At 38.2% G+C, this 21127-nt stretch overlaps 1 protein-coding gene across 3 annotated transcripts in view; it reads right to left on the minus strand.

Moving 5' to 3' along the window:
* The window catches only part of ELOVL5 (ELOVL fatty acid elongase 5), a 70262-nt gene that overhangs the window by 39904 nt on the left and 9231 nt on the right, over positions 1-21127 (minus strand). Inside the window, exon 2 of one of the 3 annotated variants that reach the window (XM_023522656.1) lies at positions 11439-11537. The exons of 1 other annotated variant lie outside the window; for it this stretch is intronic. Coding sequence is in view for 1 of the 2 variants with exons in the window: in XM_011379085.2 (XP_011377387.1) it covers positions 11476-11500 (25 nt within the window). In the remaining variant the exon portion in view is untranslated. The remainder of the gene's footprint in view (positions 1-11438; positions 11538-21127) is intronic. One more of the 3 variants, XM_011379085.2, reaches the window with a different exon arrangement.

Raw genomic sequence — 21127 nt, forward strand, 5'->3', positions numbered from 1 at the left:
AGGATGTAGAGAAATTGGAACAGTCATACATTGCTAGTGGGACTGTCAAATGGTACACGTGCTATGGAAATAGTTTGGTGGGTTCTCAAAGAGCGGAACACAGAGCTACCATATGACCCAGAAATTCTATTCCTAGGTATATATTCGAGAGAAATGAAAACATATGTCCATGTAAAAACCTGCCACAAATATTCACAGTGGCATTATTTAGAATAGCCAAAAAAGGGAAGCAACCCAAATGCCAACCAACTGATGAATGAAGAAACAAAATGTAGCATGTACCATATAATGGAATGTTATTCAGTCATAAAAAATATCTGAAGTACCAATACATGCTACTATATCCTTGAAAACTCTGCTAAAAAAAAAAAAACAACACATACTATATGATTCTATTTATATGAAATGTCTATAATAGACAAATCCATGCAGACAGAAAGGACATTAGTGGTTGCAGGGATGGGCGGGGGCGAGGGGGGGGGATGGAAAATAACTGCTGACATTTAACATAATGAAAATGCTGTGGAATTAGATCTACTTTAAAAAATTTTAAATAAACTTTAAAAATGGAAAGATACTTAAGATTTACCTATAAGATTGTCATCAGTGGTATAAAAGCAGTAAATGGGAAAGGCACCTTTAAATATCCATCTAGAAGTAATCTGCTAAATAAATTACGGTAATAGGCACAGAATTAAATATTATGCCATCATTGGATTGAAGCTGTTGGGCATTTAATACAGAGAAATGAAGACTTATATTCATCCAAAACCCTGTATATGAATGTTCACAGCAGCTTTATTTGCAATAGCCTCAAACTGGAAACGACCAAGGTGTTCATCAACAGGTGAATGATAGACTTAACAACCTGAATAAATCTTCAGAGAACTATGCTGAGTGAAAAAAAGCCAATCCACTTATTATATAACATAATATTTTTGAAAAGATAAAACTATAGAGATGGAGAAGAGATTAGTGGTTGCCAGTGGATAAGAGGTGGTATGAAGGCAGGAAGAAAGTAGAAGTGACTATAAAAGGGCAACATGTACTGAAAGACCATTCTGTATCTTGTAACTTGACTGTAACAATGTCAGTACGCTGGTTGTGATACTGAACTACAGTTCTGCAAGACGTTACTATTAGGGAAACTGGGTAAAGGGTACTTGGTATCTCTGAATTATTTCTTACAACTGCTTATAAATCTAGAATTATTTCAAAATGAAAAGTTACATTTAAAAATGTCTACAAAAGTGAACAAGACTAAGTGATTGATTTTTTAAAAAAATTCATCTACCATCTTCCTCCTCCTGCCCCCAAATCCAATGACACATGGTTGTGACTTTCTGGCATCTATAAATGCTTGTAAAGGAAGATTGGTGCTGGAAAGGAACACTCGTAACTATGACTCCCTTTGTAAAACATTAACCCTTCACCTAAATGCTGGTGTTTTCACTTTTTAAATTTCCAGAGCTGTCTAACTAACTTCTCCGTAAACATTCATCCAGATTACTCAGGTAATGGGGAATACTGTTTCGATCCATCTAATGTTCTGATTCACTTCAAGGGATCATACATCTCACACCTGTCAGTCTTCATAGCATTAGAAAATCATTAAATATATCAAATAAAATCTTCCTAAATAAAACTTAATCTTTGATGATTCAGAGGCATTTCGTAGTCTTGAAGTTTCAGAGTCAGAATTATGAACACCAAATCCTGTTTACAGAATTGTGATGAGCAGGCGTAAATAACTGAGATAAATCTGTAAATCTATTGTACCTCCATGGTTTAAATCATAAGCTCCTGATATCGGTTACTTCCTTGCCACTTTCCATTCTCAAAAATGGAATATTGGAATCTTTAGATAAATAGTATGGAGTTGTCAGATTCCAGATGTTTTGATAATAAAAATATTAATAAAAGCTTTTTGCAGTATAAAAAAATAAAAACTGCATTCTTCCATCTTTTGGATCATTTCTTGTAAATCCACTGAAAAACACAGTGGTTAAGCAGCACTTTTACAATGTGGAAGAGTCTTATCACTATGCAATTCTACAGTTTACTGCAGGGAGTGTTTTGGAGTCACACTTGTGCTCTGCAGTGGGCCTTTTGCTGCCTGTCAACAGGAAGGAGCCATTGAACTCCCACAGCTTCCAGGGGACAGTGGACACATTCCAGAAAAGGCTGAGATAACTTCTTCCAAAACCCTCTCTGGAAATTCTCCAGCAGGATTAGATCTCTTCCTAGCAATGCTTTTCTTTTCACCAAGTGCTACTTTCAACAAATGTGCCGCTGTGTTTAAAACCCCCTTGACAACTATTAAAGGTGAAATATCGAGAATTAGGCCCTAAGGTGATTATATTTTAGTGGAACTGCAAGTATTTTAGAAAGTCCTATTAATGTAACTGAATATTCTGACTGGCTAATAACAAGATTTTCCCTTCATTTCAATTCTCCCCAAGTACCAATATTCAACTCCAAGCTGTCATAAAAGCCATTTTGCTGTAACGAAATGAAAGGAAGCCAGTGATCAAATTAACATGAATCCTATTCGGTGCCTACTTATGGAACACCAAGGGAGAGACACTAACAGATCCCAACATGAAAATGAAGGCCATAGATAAGAAGGAAAAAAAGAATAGCTATTTGTGAATAGAACTTGTAAAAATTCTTTCCTGGAGAAGTCAATCAGGTGAAAATTTAGGAAAAAATTATAGATTGTATTATTGTTTCACAACTTGCCTTTACTGAGTACCAAATGTGTTTAAGGCTTTATGGTAGGTGTCAGAGATAAGAGAATGTGGTTCTTTCTCTTATGCTCAGAAATCTGTCACCTAGTTGAAATCCATATTTTTAACTCATTTCGAAACACAAATCAACAACAGCAACACACAGACAGAGACACACACACGCACACATGCACGCCCTCTCTGAAAGGCAGAGGGAGATAGATACAAAATGACATATATTAACCTTCTTTGATTTGGAAAAGCTATCATACATTTTCCTATGCAGAACCAAATGAAAACGATTACTTGAAGAAAATTAATGTGACATGTTTAAAATGTATTGTGGTTTTCTCCAATTTTTTTTTTTTTTCATATACATGAACAATTTAATATATGTCACCAAGGTGGAGAAGGGAGAGGATAGTGTCTTAGTCACCTTAGGTGCCTATAACAAAATACCACAGACTGGCTTAAACAATAGAAATTTATTTCTTGTAGTTGTGGAGAAACTCCAAGATAAGGTGCCAGCAGATTCAGTTCCCGGTGAGAGCCCTCTCCCTGACTTGCAGACAGTCACCTTCTGGCCATATCCTCAGCCTCACAAGATGGGGAGAAGGGGCTCTGGTCTCTCTCTTCTTATAAGGACACTAATTCCATCATGGGGCCCCATTCCCATTTTCATGACCTCATCTAAACATAATTACCTCCTAAAGGCCTCAACTCCGAAAACCACCACACTAGTAGGTTAGGGCTTCAACGTATGAACTTCGGGGGTACACAAACATTTGGTTCATAACGAAGAGGTAGTTTTCCATTTAAGAGGTAAAAGGAATGAATCGCTGTTTATAGAATCTAGAGAAAATTGCTATTTTTTAAAAACTTAGTCTCTAAAGTGAATTATTTTCATTCATTCATTCGAGCAATCAAAACACATAATCTCTACTTTACAAAAAGGTTGTGTTCCAGATGAGAACTTATAAACTAGTCATCTGGATTTTGGAAAATTCTATTTTCTGATTCTATAGAAATTGTTGTATTATATAGTTCTTAACCTTCTGGAGATCCTACAGCAATTGTAAAAATTTGATTAAAGGAGACCTCCTCTCTATCCCCAAATGACAAAGAATTTGGATAGAACCAACATTTAGAATCCTCCAAATCCTAGGAACCTCTAATTCTTAAATTAAGAACCCTAGCTATATGTGGTTGATAGATCTCCAGAAGGGCCCTAAACTACTTAACTCATAATGAACAGGTATCTAGAGGGCTATAGATTTTTACTATTTTTATGAGAAAATAGAATCTATAGTATGGGTAATATGAATTATAGCCCCTGGGCTCTGACACAATACAGTAATATGATCTTTGGTATGCTGTTAAAACCTGTGTAGACCTCAGTTTCCTGAGCTATAAACATGTAGATAATGATGCCTACACCTCATGGGGTTTTTGTGAAGAGAATGAGATTCTATGAAACACTTGGCTCAATACATGAATACCTCAATTCACGGCAGCTATTTTTTAAATTATCGTCAGCAAATATCCATTAAACATACATTTAATCCACAAGACGAATCTGCCTACAGAGAAGTCAGAGTCTAGCAAGGGAGAGAGAAGAGATAAATAACAATAAAGTAAGATGCCTTGATAAAGTATGTGCAGGAGAAATGGAGGAATAAAAAAAAAGGATACTTGCCTTAACATAGGGACAACTGGGCCAGGTGAGGCCTCACAGAGTAATGTCTGAGTTCAAGCTTGCCAGTGGGGGATGGGACGGAGGGGAGAGAAAAGTGAAAAATGATATTGTAAAAGCAGGTAAGGGCTCTAGGTTTGAGTTTAAACTGGGTGGGGTTGAGACTGGGGATATACAGAAGGCTGAAAAGAAGGTGAGATCCAGGCCAAGTCAGTTAGAACAGGGGTCCCCAAACCCCGGCCATGGACCAGTACCTGTTTGTAGCCTGTTAGGAACTGGGTTGCACAGCAGAAGGTGAGCGGCAGTCGAACGAACGAAGCTTCATCTGTATTCGCAGCCGCTCCCCAGCGCTAGCATCACCGCCTCAGCTCCACCTCAGATCATCAGGCATTAGATTCTCATAGGAGCACCAGTCCCTAGTGCCAAAGAGTCTGGGGAACGCTGAGTTAGAAGACTACTGTAATAGTCCACATGAAGAATGGAGGACATCCTAATGCCATGGCAGGAGAGAAAATGGGCGAGGGGAGGAAGTCCAAGCCTCTGGCTTCTCATTCTGCAGTGGATGGGGGTGCTATTTGATGAGTCAGGGAGCGCAAGGGCAAAAGGGTAGGTAGGAATAAGAGAACAAGGAAAGTTCTGACCACCTAGAAATGTACTTCTCTGCTACCAATCTTATTAATCATCATAGATTGATTGTACAGTTTCAGACATACCTGTTGAGTTAGGAGGCAGGCCATATATTTGAATTATTAAACTGTGGATTAGTGAAAATTCACTGTGTTGACATATTCTCTGATAGGAAAAAATTTGGAAGATGAACTGTGAATTGAGTTCATAATGTTAAGAAGTTGAGCTTAAGCTAGGACCTAAGTCACATATTTGTTTAGGGATTTATATACTTTTGTCATCCTGAGAAAACATTAAGCCAGCTATGCTCAAACATGAATTACACACTGAGTGGTTGAATTATTTAGCAAATTGCTATTTTCCTTCACTAAATGGTCTGCTAATGACTGACTGCTATAAGGAAGCTTTCCAAAGTCATTCTCCTATCACATTAATATCTAAGAGAATACAATAACCGTTTATGACCTAACCCAGCTCACCATTTCAAAGTCCTTTTCTTTGACTATCATAATGATTGTAACAATAGCAACTAATCAGTCCTTACTATGTGCCAGTAGGTTTTTGCTATAAATTTACAAGGACGATCTCAATCCTTATAGCAGCCCTTTCACATATCTCCTTTTCACAGATAAGTACACTGAGGCAAGGAGCAATTAAGTCATTTATCCAAGTTTACACCAATGGCCGGCAGAGTGACTCCAAAGCCTGCTCTTTTATCCACTAAGCCTACTGTAAAAATTATTTAAAATGGATGTTTGTTACAGAAAATCTTGAATGTAGAGAAAATGTTTTTTTTGGTTGTTGTTTTGTTTTTTTGAGGTTTTTTTTTTGGTTACATTTTAAAGTAAAAACAAAAAGCAGCCAAGAGTGTGGCAGAATCCATGTTTCCCCGTCTACTATTTATAAGCAGAGACCTTGGACAAGTTAAGCATTGGATGCCTCAGTCTCCTCTTCACCTGGAACATTCCCTTGAAATGAGAGTAAGAATATTTACCTAATTGATGAGAAGGTTCATGTAGAGGATTCGCCATGAAGCTATGCTAATATTATATAATAAACACATATGTAGAATATAATTCTATTCTACTTTTTTCTATGCTTCATAAAAAGCATATATTTGTACTCTAGCATTTCGACACTGTACAATCACTTTATGAACCTAATTTGAGCTTGGGAGCAATATCTTATATAAATGCTTTAATTATTCCCTCATTATTAGTTATTTAATGTTTCCAAGTTTTTACTATTCTTAAATAATACTGCAATGAACAGCTTTCCACATAAAACTTTAGCTATATATTAAATTATTTCCTTAAGTGAAAGTCCTAGAAACTGGCCAATTAGGCCAAAAGGTCTTTATACTTCAAAATTTCTTTCCAAAACAAACATACATTTTAAATAATTTTTACCCATCAACGTTCTCACCAGCAGGGTCTACATCAGCAGTCTATATAACTACACTCTGGTCAACACCAGGTAATTAATGAAGAAAAATAAATTTTTTCCACTAATTTAGTCTAATATAAAATGTTCAATGTGTATATTAAAAATATAAATCATACAGAAATCCCAATGTCTGAAAAAACAAACACTGAACATAAACAATAAAAATTTATATGAAGAACTATTTCTGGTTAATGCTTGTAACAGAAAAATAAGTAATAAATTCAAATGTATCCTCTACTTTTCTAAAGTATTATCTGTGAATATAAGCTGGTATTTGTTAACTGGTCACTTATGTTAAGAGTCTTTCACTTGGGTTATTAGTACAGGTGTCCCCCGCTTTGAAGAGTTGTTTTGCCCCTTTTATGAAAGACCTACATTAGTACTCATTTTAACCAAAAGAAATCTGAAGGGGACTTTTGCTTTTAGGAAAAAAGGTGAAGTGAAAATAGCACTCAGGTTTGTTTTGCAGCGAAAGAAACACTCAGCATCAAGCTGCCAGAGCTTTGAACTGTGCCTGTGAACATTCGTGCTTTATCTCGATTTATTTTGTGCATCTGTTAGCAAGATGTGTCCTAAAGATATCAGAAAAGCCTAAGGGAGCCCGTAAGGGAGTACGTTTAGTGTAAAACTAGATGTAATTAAGCGGTTTCGTGGTGGTGAATGAAATAAAGACAGTGTGTGTGCAGTGGATTTGGGGTCTGGGAACCAAATTTTTCCATATAAATTAATGGTAACGGCTTCTTCGCTTTACACCATTTCGGCTTACCAACGGTTTCATAGGAATGCTCTACTTTAGGATATTGTCTGCATTCCACAAAAATTCCCCCTAAAACTAAGGAACTTAGTCTAATTACCAAAACTAGACTTAAAAACTCTGAGAGAAGCATTATGTCTTAAACAATAGTAATCCTTGAGGACAAGTATGGATTTTAAAAAGTACAGTTCAGGCATTTGTTTATTTTGTCTAGAGACATGGAATATTTTTTTTAAATGGAATCTACAAACCCAACCACAAAGAAGCCCTATAAAACAGTAAATTCAGTTCTACTAAGAGAGACCCATAAAAACTAGCTTAAAAAAAAAATCCTGTATGAACTTAACTGAAATAAGACTCTTTCAGTTGAATTTTTAATTGTGTACATAACATTTTGCAGAAGATGGGCCATTTTTGCTAATCAGTAGCTGAGTTGGCCAAATTTGGTTTATGTCATTAGTATTATCATCAATAAAGCATAAAACAGCTTGATTTTTCCAATCCCATGTGGAAGCACGGAGTGAGAAGTTAGAAAAATATTTTGACTTTCTCACAGAGAAATTTCATATGCATTTCTCACAAATGAGAAACCCTGAGTCCCCTTGCTTGTACTTTTCAGCTCAGTCACCACACCCAGAATAAATAAGTGGTGTAGGACCCAATAGCTTTAATTTAGAATCAACCAGCTCCTACTTGGGTCATAAAAATCCTCATGATGACAAGTGTTCCACTATCCAAGAATTAAGTAGCACTGAAAGGAAAACTTGATTAGCAAAATGTCAGGCAGGCGCTGGGATAAGCTATTCAAAGCCTATTAGGATAAAATGGCATTAACTCTGGCCTAATTTATTATAGCATCAAACAAATCTTGCATCACTACAGACTGCAACACCTCACTAATGAGTTAAGAAGATTTCATTATGAAACCATATTTTTCCTTTAGAGTCCCTGGCTTCAGGATGATAAAACCATTAAAAATAGAAAACACAACAATGTTAATAATCAAAATAGTAACTAACACTGAACACTTATGAGCTAAGCATTGTACCACGCATTTCACATGCACTATTTAATCTTCTCAGTAACCATGTAAAGGGTCATTTTTTTTCCTCTTTACAGAGGAAATGAAGGCTCATACACTAGAAGTTATTGCACACAATCACTGAGCCTGTACTTGGTTTATGGGATTCAAATCCTGGCTGCCTGGCCCCACAAACTGAGCTCTTAACTGCCTTAACTATAATTCTGTAGCAAAATTACACTAAGTTTAACTTTGTCTGCTAGGAAAATAAGAAAGTCATCAAACTAGCAACCTGCAAATACCTAGAGCACACTACTGGGTCCTAAATAATAATCTCAGGTTTTGTGAGGAACAATTTGTACCCAAGGCAACCTAACACCGGTATACAAAAGTGAGCCAACGGTTACAGCATTTATGTGATATACACTTGATCTGGTTTTTCTTCCCCATTCAAATACCCTCATTAGATAGACTTTGGTGTCCTACAGACAGCATAAATGAGTCATTGATTCTCAGGTAGCAGGCCTGCTTAGAAATTGACATAAAAGCAAATAACGTGTGATTTCAGTGAGGTTATGACTGAAAAAATTCTCAAGTGTAAACTTCTGGTTTGAGTGTACTGGAGGATAACATGATGTGGAATGAGAAATGTGTCTACCGTGTTCAGCACTGGGCAGTTTCTAGAGCCAGGATGAGTAACGAGTTTTTCCCATGTCTCTTTAAACTATGGATATGCAGCACATAATAAGATCAGTTTTAGATCTCTCTCTATCTCTAGATATTAACTATATAGGTTTATGTAATTAAAAATACACATTTTTAAAAACATGGATATAAAGACTAGAAGATTTTTTAAATGGGCCTCTGGCAATGAGTCGGGGTAACTAATCTTAGATCAAAACAAAAAGCTGAGGAATGCTATCACAAAATATAAGAATTTCTCCATCTCTAAAGATCACAAAGAAGTATTAATTAGCTTGAGGTCTGACTTAAGGAAAAACTTTGAGAAGTATGCAAACACTAGAAAAGGCCTGTGGGGACACTGCATAAATACCACCACCACTCCCCAATCTCTCTTCAATAATTATGGTAAATAATGAATATTATGAGCCATATACATACTTATGCATGCCAACTATTCATAAGCACTCTTTTGGATGAAATGGACCTAAGAGTCTGTAATTGTCCAGTATAACTACAATTACATAAACGTAGTGTGGACAAAGAAAGGGGTTCTACACAAAGTAGCCTCACAGGGTGACCTAATCATCAATTCCTAACTGGGCAGGTCATGGTGAGTGCTCATGCCCCAGGCATATAACTGCATTAGTAAAAAATTTATTATTACCTTAAGTAAGCCCTGTCCATTGTTTTTGCTCATTAAGGTTAGTGCACCTTTGAAATAATCACCCTCAAGAAAGCATATAATCTTATTAATTATTCTATAATCCAATTTCCGCCTTACTTTCCCCCATCTCCACGTAATCTGACTTGAGTTCCCTCAAATCCAAATGCATAAAAGAAACTGCAAATTGTCACTCTCCAGAGCATGTGAGATCTTGCTTTCTGGCAACTGTTGTTTGGGCTCAAATAAAACTCTTATGAAAATTCTTTACAGGTTTGGATGGTTCTTATGTGGACAATAGAAAGTACCACAGAGCACCTGGTACAGGGAGAGCCAAAGGGCGTGAGGGCTGTGGTGAGGAGGAGAAATCTGAGGTTGAGACACGAGAGGCTTCCCCAGAGGAGTGGGGCTTGAGCTGACACTTAAGAGATTAGTAGATGAGGGTAGGCCAATGAATGCAAGAAGGGTTTCCAAATACCAAGGGGCGGGATAGGAGTGGGGCTGCCATACTCTGAAAAACTAAGATACTGGGCAGGCCTGAGGAATATTTAAAATTCGACCTCAACTTCATTAAGCAATCAGCATGTGTAGAACAATTTGCCTTCACTAGAAAATCAAATCAGCAATGATTTAAAGCAAAGTAAAAGATGTGAACACTATAAATATTAAAGGAATTGATTCTGAGCAGTGGATGAGAGACTTCACGCAAGTGGCATGAGGCCAGGTTATTAGTGATTTTAGAAGGTGGAAAACCTAGGAGGCAGAATGTTGATGGGTATTTCAAGCTGAAGGCATAGTATGAAAAGAGGCACAGAAGGGTACAGTAGGTAGAAGAGACAGGGTTCCAAAGTAATGCAATCATCTCTTAGCCTATTGATGTTATCTTTCAAGCACTTTATAAATATCCACTTCTTTCCACCACCAGCCCAGACCAGGGCACCATTTTCTTTTATGTGGACTCCAAGCTGGCTTTTAAGCATCCACTCCTATCCCCTCCTATTCATCTCTACACTGCACTACCAAAACTGATCGGGCCACTCCTACTTGAAGCCTTTCAACTGTGTCCTCTTACTTTCTGGATACAACCTATAATCCCTCACTTTGCTTAGAGTCCCCTTCATGCACTGGCTCACACCTGCTTCCAGCCCAACTTCTGCCCTTCGCTCCTGCTCAAAGACTCCCCACCACACCCACTTTCTTCCATCTTCTCCACTCCATTGCACCCTATTCTCAGGCAGATCCAGGCCAGGAAAGCTCCCTTCCCCACCCACCCCACTTCCCACTAACCTCATATTTATGCTGTAAACCTCTGCTGAAAGATCTTTTACTCCAGAGAAATCCTTCCTGACTCATCCCCCAAAGCCCCAAGCTAAATTAGTCCCTTCTACTTAGAATCTAATCACACCCTAAATACACGTTAACATTTGGTTAGTATCTATGTCCTTGAGGACTAGGGCTGTGTCTGTCTGGTTCACCATGTACAGTTCACTCAGCACCTGGAGCACAATGAGTACTCATTACAAATCTGAATGAGTGGTATGCTGGGTCATGAGGTTAGAGAGCGCATTAGGGACAAAATGGGAAAAACCTTGAAAGCCAGTAAAGTCCATTGACCTTTATTCTATAAGCAACAGGGAGAAGATGGCTGGGCCAGGCATTGGCCTTGCTGTAGACACTGCTGGCCTCTATCACTGCTCTCAGCATCAACCAGAATGGCTGACTCAGCTTTACCAGCCTTCATCAAAGGAAGCACAAAGAAACTCAAGGTCTGCTTTCCACTTCCGAGTGAGAAGCCCTCAGAGCAGCAGCGGTGAATCATTTACCGAGCAGGGCAAGATTACAGTCTTCTTCTTGACTTGCCTCTTTGGAAACTTGGTCTGTCCATCTGCTCACTGCAGCAGGCAGTAATGGGTGACTCTGATCTACGAACAAAAGAGATAACCCCCTACTTTAGGTGAGCTCATATTTCCACATGTATACTCTAACTTGGGACCCCAAATTTACCCCATTTTGAAATAGGTCATTCCTCCCCCTCTTAAAGCAAGTTCCTACCCACTCACTCCTCTCTAACCTCCCAGTGGTAGTTTTTGATGTCACATCCACCTCTGTGAAGTGTTAATCCAAGGTAAACCCAACTTCCTGAACTGACTGTTTTGCTGAGATTCAGGCTGTCAATATGAATTCCTTAAAATTCCCTCTACTTAAAATGTCATGTCACTTTTTACATGCTACAATGCAGCTGAACCTGGAAAACATACTAAAAGTGAAAGAAGCCAAATGCAAAGGTTACATATTGTATGATTCTATTGATAAGAAACATGAAGAATAGGTAAATGAATAAAGATAGAAAGATTAGTGGATGCTCGGATGCTTGGGGGAAAACAAGAAGAGTAACTGCTGGTGGGCACGGGTCTCCTCCTTTGCGAGTGATGAAATGTTCTGGGATTAGATAGAAGGAATAGTAGTACAACATTATGGATAAACTAAATGCTACTGAACTGTCCATTTTAAAATGATAAATTTTATATTATGTGACCCTCATGTCAAAAAAATTCAAACAAAAAAAAAGTCAGTCTTTCCCTCCCAATTCATAGAGTGGCTTTCCATCCTCCTATGTGCACTCTGGGTCCTTTCCTTCCTTTTTCAACAATTTATTCGACTCTCATTTCCCTTTTTATTTCAATTTACTCTTTCCATAGGATCCTTTTTTTCCTACTGATGAGTTTATTCAAGTCTCCCCAACCTAAAGATCCTTCCTTTAATCCTGTTTTCTTCTCCAATTTCATCTAGAACATCTTCAAGAGCTCATAAAAAGCAGCTCATATCAATAGCCTCTGCCTTTTCAGCACCAATATTCCCTTCTAGTTCCATTTCTGACAATAAGGAGTCTAGAAAGAGTGAAACTTACCTGCTACAACACTTCTAAAATTGATAAGAAAAATGTATAAAATTCTTGTAAAAATCAATGGATGAGCCTGTAAGAAACCCTGAGGTCAAGAATTGACAGGCATGAGTTTTTTAGATGTCAGATACTCTTTAGAGCTGCACTGTCCCATAACAGGGACATGAGCCACATGTGGCTATTTAATTGTACATTAATTAAAAGTAAATTAAACTAAAAGCTCAGTTCCTCAGTTGTACCAGCCATATTTCAAGTGCTCGATAACTACCTATGGCTAGAGACTATTATGTTGGATGGTGTAAAATATATTCCATAGAAAAATTTCAGTATCTAGAAATAGAGTAGCTCAAGATGTACTGGTACCTGATTCAGATAGTACAGAACCTGAAATTACAAAATCTTGAAAGAATTCCCCAGAATAAAACAGAGGAGAGGCAGATGTAGTATTCACTAATCCCCAAAGTAGAGCTCTATATAGTCACTCACGCATTATAAAAAAAAAAAGGCCACAGGAACCTTTTAGCAACACATGAAATTATAGCGGTTGAATGGTTAAATAGAGCAAGGTAGAGATATGGGACCTAATGCAGCAAATTTTTATTAAAGCAAAAGCATTGTCCAAAATCAACAGTTAAAAAAAAAAAAGTAGTATCTATCAAACAGGCATGAACGAAAAAATTAGCTCTTTTTAAAACTATTCCAAAAAACAGCCAATCTGAAGCCTCAAATATTATAGTGTACAGGTAGCAAAGAGAATGGGATAAATAAAACGATAAAATGACCATCTAAAAAACTGTGTACGCTATCCTGAGAATCTAATCTCTTAATTTACTACTTTCTGCTATGGACTTTTAAAAACTGACCACTACGGTCCTACAATAAAACATCCATATAAGCAACTAGTGTTGTTAGAAGACACGAGTTTACTTAAAATGATCCTACTTACGTTGGATAACCTAGACATACATTTATTTGATAATATAACCAAAACCAGTCTACCTGATGAATTTCAAATATAAAGGTGGCATTCAGAGATCCTGTAGCAAAAAACGAATGTACTTAGATATAAGAAAACAGAAAATAAGAGCTGCTGAAGAAAAAAAAATGTCCTTATAGCTACGAAGGGTGGCCCTTATTTAAAAATACAATAAAGAGCATCTGGTTAGAATAGTGGTTCTTGAAGTATAGCCTGGACACTGCTGATGGTCCTTGGGCTCTTTTCAGGGGTTCCGTAAGATCAACACTATAATACTAGTAAGGAGACTACTTCTTCAGTAACATCTAACTCATCATTGTAAAATGTCCCATAGACTACATGATGTGTGATCTCAAAAGACTGAGTGCATGAGCATATAAGAGAATCCAGCTGTTTATCATTAAGCCAGACAGACTGGCAAAAATGTCAAACAATACCTGTTTTCACTAATTTTTTTTTGTTTTTTCATGAAAATGTAGGTTATTTATGTTATTTATCATGTAATGGGTTAATTATTATTTTTAGATGCATCTAAAATTTTTATTTAAAAATAATGTTAAAATTAATTTCTAATAGAGTAAGTGCCAATAGATATAATCCACATAAACAAAAGTTCTGAGGTTCTCAATTTTTAAAAGTGTCGGCCCATAAACCAAAATGTTTGAGAGCTGCTGTATTAAAAATTGTGTACAAACTTTTTCTGCTCTATAAGGTTTATTTCTAAAAAAAAAAAAATTTAACTTCCTAGCTTTAAGGCAAATATCCCAAATATACCTCAAAAACAATATATATGTCTTTACACTTGACTTTAGGAGTTAAATGTAACTTGGAGAACACAGAGTTTCAAAATCAAATACTCAAATCCTTAAAATTTGTTAAAATACAGTCACTGTGAAAGCAAGCTAACAATAATGAACAAAACTTATCATAAATATTTTACTTTACAGTATTTTGTTAAATAAGTACTTTGTTAAACTGGTTCCTTACTAACCCATCAAATTATATGTAGAATGGTATTACAAGAAACACTACCGAAACAGGATGAGCTGATTTTCACATTACTATGCAGGCATAAAAGTTTTTTTAGCCAAAGCGTGATACTAATTCCCCTTCCAAATGAGGATACTCCTCATAGAAACTTTTTCACCAAAAACTAAAATTTTAAGTCATAAATAATGAGACATGCAAGTTTCTGTGGCTAAACTGCATTAGGTAGAACTGCAAATAGAATGTATTCACTCTATACAAATGCTGAAGTGTTTATATATTTATATACAGAGAGAACCCTAGCTCAGAATCAAAGTAAAAAATTCATATTCCTGACTTCAACTTGCCACAACAAAACACCTCTTAAAAACCACACTTTCCATTTGCCTGACTATCACATTGTCTAGTTTTCACCAGGTCCTAGTTTATTTGGCTCATTTTGCTTATCGGTCCAAGTTAGCATTGTGTAGGAGGTTCCTCAAAAATTCAAAACGTGGTTTCCTCAGACAAAAACCCATCTTTCCCTGCAGGCTGTAACCCCAGCTGCTATTTACTCCCAGCATCAGTGGCTGGGGCCTGTGAGTTCACCTTCTTTCTTCCTCTAAATGGGGCGTCAGTGGCAGGTGTGGCCCTGACATTGTACAGGAATATAATTACCAGAAGGAAAGCAGAGTCCCAGCTGAAGGAAGAAAAGCAGGTCAGGAGAGAAAGAGATAGACAGAATGAATATAAATAAAAAGAGAGAAAATTACATGACACTCCCTTGTCCTCCAAAACAAGAATCTGAGGGACATTTCACCTCTCCAAGCATGACTTTCATCTTTCAGAAGTTTATTCCTTTAAAAGAGAGCAGTGTCAACAAGAAAACACATACTTACTATAAAGGTACATTGCGTGCTCCCATACGTTAGGAAGAAACTCAATGCTTTTACACTACAGCTCAAAGCATTCAGCTTTTAGCACAGACTCAGAGCAGATATTTGAAAGATTCTCTCTACAAAATGTTTTCTCTATTTGCTTTCTTGGTTTGGAAAATATTACAGAGAAATGCTTATAAGCCAAGTAGACTGTCTCATTAGGGGAAACAACTTTTTTATTTCAAGAAAGAAATAAAAAATCATGACTGTGTGGATGGTAGAGCTGAAATGGAATAATGCGCCTTGAAGTACAGGACTAATGCCTTCTCCTACTCCTCAACATGGTTTAATCCTGTTGCACTCAGGTAATGCTTTCCAGATGTTTTGGGGGCTTTGTTTTATAAGGATACTGATTAATGTAAATGATAACCCACAATTTATCACACATAAATTTTAATCAAACCAAAGAGAAGGGAAAACAGAAAGTTTAGTTGGTCAAGGTAGAATGAATGGGATCTCTTGTTTCAACCTAATTTCATTTTCTGAAGAATAAAATATAAGTAACTCATTACTAAAACTGAAAGTGAATTTCATATGTGGTTTATGGAAGTCACCACTTTATTAGTCATACTTTATATTTTTATAGACTTTACAATTTTTAAAATTATATTCAGTATAGTCTTCATTGAAAATCTTTTCATTTGTAAGCTCAAATCACATGGTGCAAATGCCAAGAAGAAGGACAGTGGTCAAAGAGAGATAAAACAGTTTCACAGACAGATAGGAAGGCAATGTGGTGCCACAGCAAAAAATCATTAATGTCAAGACATTCTACACAGCTGCTCTGAAATGGTTTCTCTCCCATTTCTGAGGAAAGAGACTGTAATATCAATCGTTACAACCAAGTTTATTATGAAGAATGAAAGAATTCAGAATTTTCAAGATGTAACCATGTCTAAAATAAGTGTAAACATAGTTTGACAGCAAACTGGTATTTTTAAAAACAGATGTGTAAATGTTATAGCAAATAGCATCCATTTCCCTTTCTCCAGCATAAGTCAAGTTTTATTTAGGGCTCCATCCTCTCCAACTAACTGACATGGTGAGATCTGATAGTGTCAGGACCCGGAGAAGAGAAGCATACGACCCCAAGTGACTGGCTGGGTGACAATGAAACCAACCAGAGCCATAGAAGCTTCTGGGAAAATGACGTGCAGCAAAGGGTAAAATATGCAAAGGAAGGAGGTTGTTTACAGAATTATGCTATTTTTATTTAGTTTATTTAAATTTTATTTAGTACTAATTTATTTTTATTAAAAAAATTTTAAGGGTGTGCACAATTCAAATGGCAGCAAAAATAATGTCGGTGAAACACCAGGAAAACTTAATTTTAAGGACTGTGGTGTATTGGATTCTTAAAAAGCATTGCTGAGTCTCTTCACTGGAGAAATTTAAAAAGTATAGATAAATCATGACCAATGACACCCAATTCTGTATCCTCAATCCCAATCCCAAAGGCCAATTTCCCTCTGATCTCTCTCCACCTACATACATGTGATGCTCCTGAACCTCAAACTCGACAAGCCCAAATCTGAATTTATAAAAGTTCCCTCTGATTCCCTTATTTCTATGACTAGCTATATAACCTTTGCAGGAAACCAGCCCTAAAAGCATGCTTGATCTCTTACCCTGCACAGGATATCTTGCCACCGAGGCCTCAGGTCCTGTTGATTGCACTGCAATTTCAGCCTCTCTTGTCTTCACCTCCACCGATCCCTCTCCAGTCTACTCCTCATTATCTCTTTGCCAGAACTGTCTTCTGTGGACTTCTTGACATCCAGAACCTCCTCCTAGCCAATCCAACTAATAAATGCATTTGTCAAACTGACCTCTTAAGGCACAGCTGTCATTCACTTGGCAAACAAATACTGACCACTGTATTAGTTTTCTGCTCTAACTAATTACCAAAACCATAGTGGCTTACAGCAACATAAATTTATCTTACATTTCAGGAGAGGAGGAGTCACAAATGAGTCTCAATTGACTAAAACCGAGGTGTCAGCAGGGCTGAATTATTTTTTGGAGGCTCTCCTTTTCCTTGCCTTTCCAGCTTCTTGAGATTGCCTGCATTTTTTGGTTTAGGATCCCTTCATCCATCTTCAAAGCCAGCGACATTGGGCCAAGTCTCTTCACATAGTTATCTTTTTAGTTCTCTCTGCCTCCCTCTTCCACTTAAGGACCCTTATGATTACACTGGGCCCACCTGAATTATCTACGAGACTCTCCCTATTTTAGTCAGCTGATTAGAAACCTTAATTCCATCTGCAACCTTAATTCCCCTTCGTCTATAACCTAGCATATTCACAGGTGCTGGGAACTGGGACACTGACATCTTTGGGGGATCATTATTCTGCTGACCACAACCGCTTGATATAAGACACCAAGACAGGCAAAAGTTAAACAAAATGCAGACTTTGCTATCAAGATCATGCTAATCCTTTGAAACTAAATATTAACTGGCTTCCTGTTGCTTAAAGAACTCTAAAGCCTTCATGATTTCAAAATATTTCTGTAGCATTATCTTATACTACTTTCCTGACACACCCTAATACTGTATTCAAACTGTCTGGAGCACCACATACCTGGGGTTCTCCACACACATTCTCACATAATTTGCTCTACCTAACAGGCCCTCTCCACTCTCCTGTCCAAATTATACTTCATCTTTTAAGGCCCAGCTCCAACACCACCCACCCTATATATCTCTCTGCTGTCTTTGAATACCCACAATGCCCTGTTTCCCCAAACTGACACATTCAACAATGACATAAAGGAAAAAGTTTAGGCAGAAAAATGGTTTCTAGTGCTGCTCTACAGCTAGCTGTGTGAGCCTGGGCAAGCCAATTAGCATCTCGACCTTGGTTTCATCATCTGTCAAGTGAAAAGGCAGACTAGATTATATCTAAATTCTTTCCCTGTTCTTAAGCTCTATGAAATTGAGAGGATTCTTAGTCACTTATTTTGATCCAAAGCCACTATCTAATAAAGGCCACCATTATGTCAACTTGATTAATGCACTCCCTTCCTAATCTTCCCTGCCTACAGTCTTGTGCTACTCCCTTTGTCCCCCAAAAGCATCTTTCTAGGTTACTCATGTCCTCAAAACCAGTTAAAGGCTTGTAGGAAATTTAGGACCACCAGGACCCACATGATCAGGGCCCTTACTTCCTCCTTTGGGTTTCCTCACTGACTTTAAGTTCCTTCCTTACGTGCTCCTCCATCCCCCAGCTACCTGCTCCCCTCACCTCAGAGCCTTTGGTTTGAATGCCTACTTCCTCTTTCCACCAGATAAGATTCCTGCTTATTCTCCAGGCAACGACCTTCTTGATCTTCCCAAAGGGATTAAGATGTGCTTCCTGTCTGCTTCCACTATGCTGTCATGGCTCTCACCACTATAGTATTGATAACTGTTCATTTGTCAGTATCCTCCACCAGACTCTTAACTTCCACATGGGTGGGGCTGTCAATCTCACCCACCACCAATGGCACAGACTGATAGTTGTTGCCCAAATTCTGTACAGATAGAATTTTTAGGTGCCCAGAGCCATTATTATTTTGGGATCTCCATCACAGCTAAGCCTAACTGCAACATACATGGCCATATCCACAGAATCAGTAATTATCTATTGACTCACCAAAATAGCTCACCTCTTCTATTGGATTATAATCTCTTTGCCACTAGGTGTATTGTCATGTATTTCTGCAGGATCTATGCTCCTTAGCAGAGGGTGGCACAGTGAAGTCCTCAACAGTGAGTGAGTGTGAAAGATCAATGAATTAATGACCAGTGTGACCACTGAAGCAGACAAGCTCTGTCCAACCTAACTGGCCTACTTCCACCTGGGCTCAATGTTGTGATCAACCAAAATACAGTTAAAAAAGCGTGTCAGTTTCCACTATTATTTTATCATGGACCAGCTGGGTGCCTAGACAATGGAGTCTATGCTATTATTTCCTTGGGCACCGTGCCACCAGTGTGGTCTACAACGGGCATATTCTACCTGAATGCTCTACGAGGGAATATGCAAATAGGCAAGGCCCTTTAAAATAACAGCATGTGTCACCTCTGCTCCTGGGCAGGTGGGATGCCTAGCAATTTGTATGGTCTTCAGGCTGCTGCGCTCTACTCCTGGAAGGCGCGGGGGTGGGGTGATGGCAACATGAGCAGGGTAGCCACTCTCCAGAATCCCCCACCCAGGTGAACTCCCCATTTGTGAAATATTATGTATCCTCAGTCTTTCAAGGTACGCTCACCTTCAACAGCCACTAGCACACATTACTGAACTGATTATACTTGAAAGGTACATATTTGGAGAGACATACATGCAAATAATTACTAGATATCTACTACATGCCAGACAGTATATAGGTGGTACCAAGGATAGAGATATAAACATGGCAGACACTGAACAAAGACAAAAGGAAAGCACTACTCATTCTCCCAGTAAGAATGAGAACTGGGGCAGACAAAGGTTAGGTATCAAAACCAAGGTTATATAAGTAAGAAGGGATGGGACCATTTAAGTCAAAAGGATCAAAGGTTCTAGGGTGTGAGTGTTTGACCCATGAAAACAGGGCTTTTTCTCCTATTAAGTTTGCTTTGCTTTGGTGTTTTTGTTTTTGGTGGGGAGCACTGATGAGGAAGCAACCAAACACAGCTTGTGTAGAGTGGAGATGGGATTGGACAAGGCACATTGGAGAAATGAAGTCCATGGTGTGTTCAGAGTCAAAAATACAGGCGATAAAGTGGCAGGAAATGAAGCTGAATCAAAGATGGCCCTGAAGAGGGAGTAAATGAACTTTTTAGGGTGGAGAAAAATGATCCTAGTAACATGTCAGAAGACCACTGTGACAACAGAGTAGGGACGAGAACACAGGGGTGACAGAAAGGAGCCAGTGAAAAAATATAGTCATCCAGGAAGGGATGGATGTGCTTCAAGGAACAGAAAACGGAAAAGGAAGGGACAGCAGAGAGGGACAGAGAGGAGCCTCACTGACTGACAGCTGGAAAGAGTGGGGGAAGGATGTGGTTGAGGAGTGAGAGAAGGACCAAAGAACTGCTGCCAGCTTGATGGTTTTGGCAAACTGGTGGATGGTGGTGCTTCTGGCCATGGCCAACGGGAGAAAGGTTTGTAGGGCATCCAGGTGAACCTCACAGATGAGAAGTTATGAGTTTGGAGCTCAAAGGGAAAAAAGTGGAATTGAAATAAATATCTGAAATGGACAACTGGTAGGTGGATGCATACTTGAAACCATGGGCAAGTAGAAATCAGCCTTCCAGCAATACTTTGCATACTATTTGACTAAATTTTTAATTGTGAGAAGCCCTTTAAAATATGCCAGTCTCATTTCTCAAAATGAGAAACTCAAGGATGAAGCTCCATACACCAGGGCTGAATGAAAAGCACCTATCTCACGGTACAGTGTACTCTAAGCCATCTTCCTTTGGGGGCACTGAGCCTATCCCAAACCTATCACTCCTCACAAAGTAAACAAAAAGAAGCTGCTCTGAAAATGAAGCAAGCATGGTATTTACAGCAATCTCCTGGGGATATAGAAGTTCTGAGATACTATCTTGTCAGGGCTCTTGGAGAAGCTCCCACCTGTTTCACAGGGCAATCACCTTCTTGGTTGAAGCATAGTTGTAGAGAAGACAACCAATGGCTAAGGCAGATAGATCATGGACATCAAGATCCTATGCATGCCTCTAGCAGGTTCCTTGAAGACTGG

This window comes from Pteropus vampyrus, unplaced genomic scaffold (assembly GCF_000151845.1).
Source record: "Pteropus vampyrus isolate Shadow unplaced genomic scaffold, Pvam_2.0 Scaffold353, whole genome shotgun sequence".
NCBI lineage: Eukaryota > Metazoa > Chordata > Mammalia > Chiroptera > Pteropodidae > Pteropus > Pteropus vampyrus.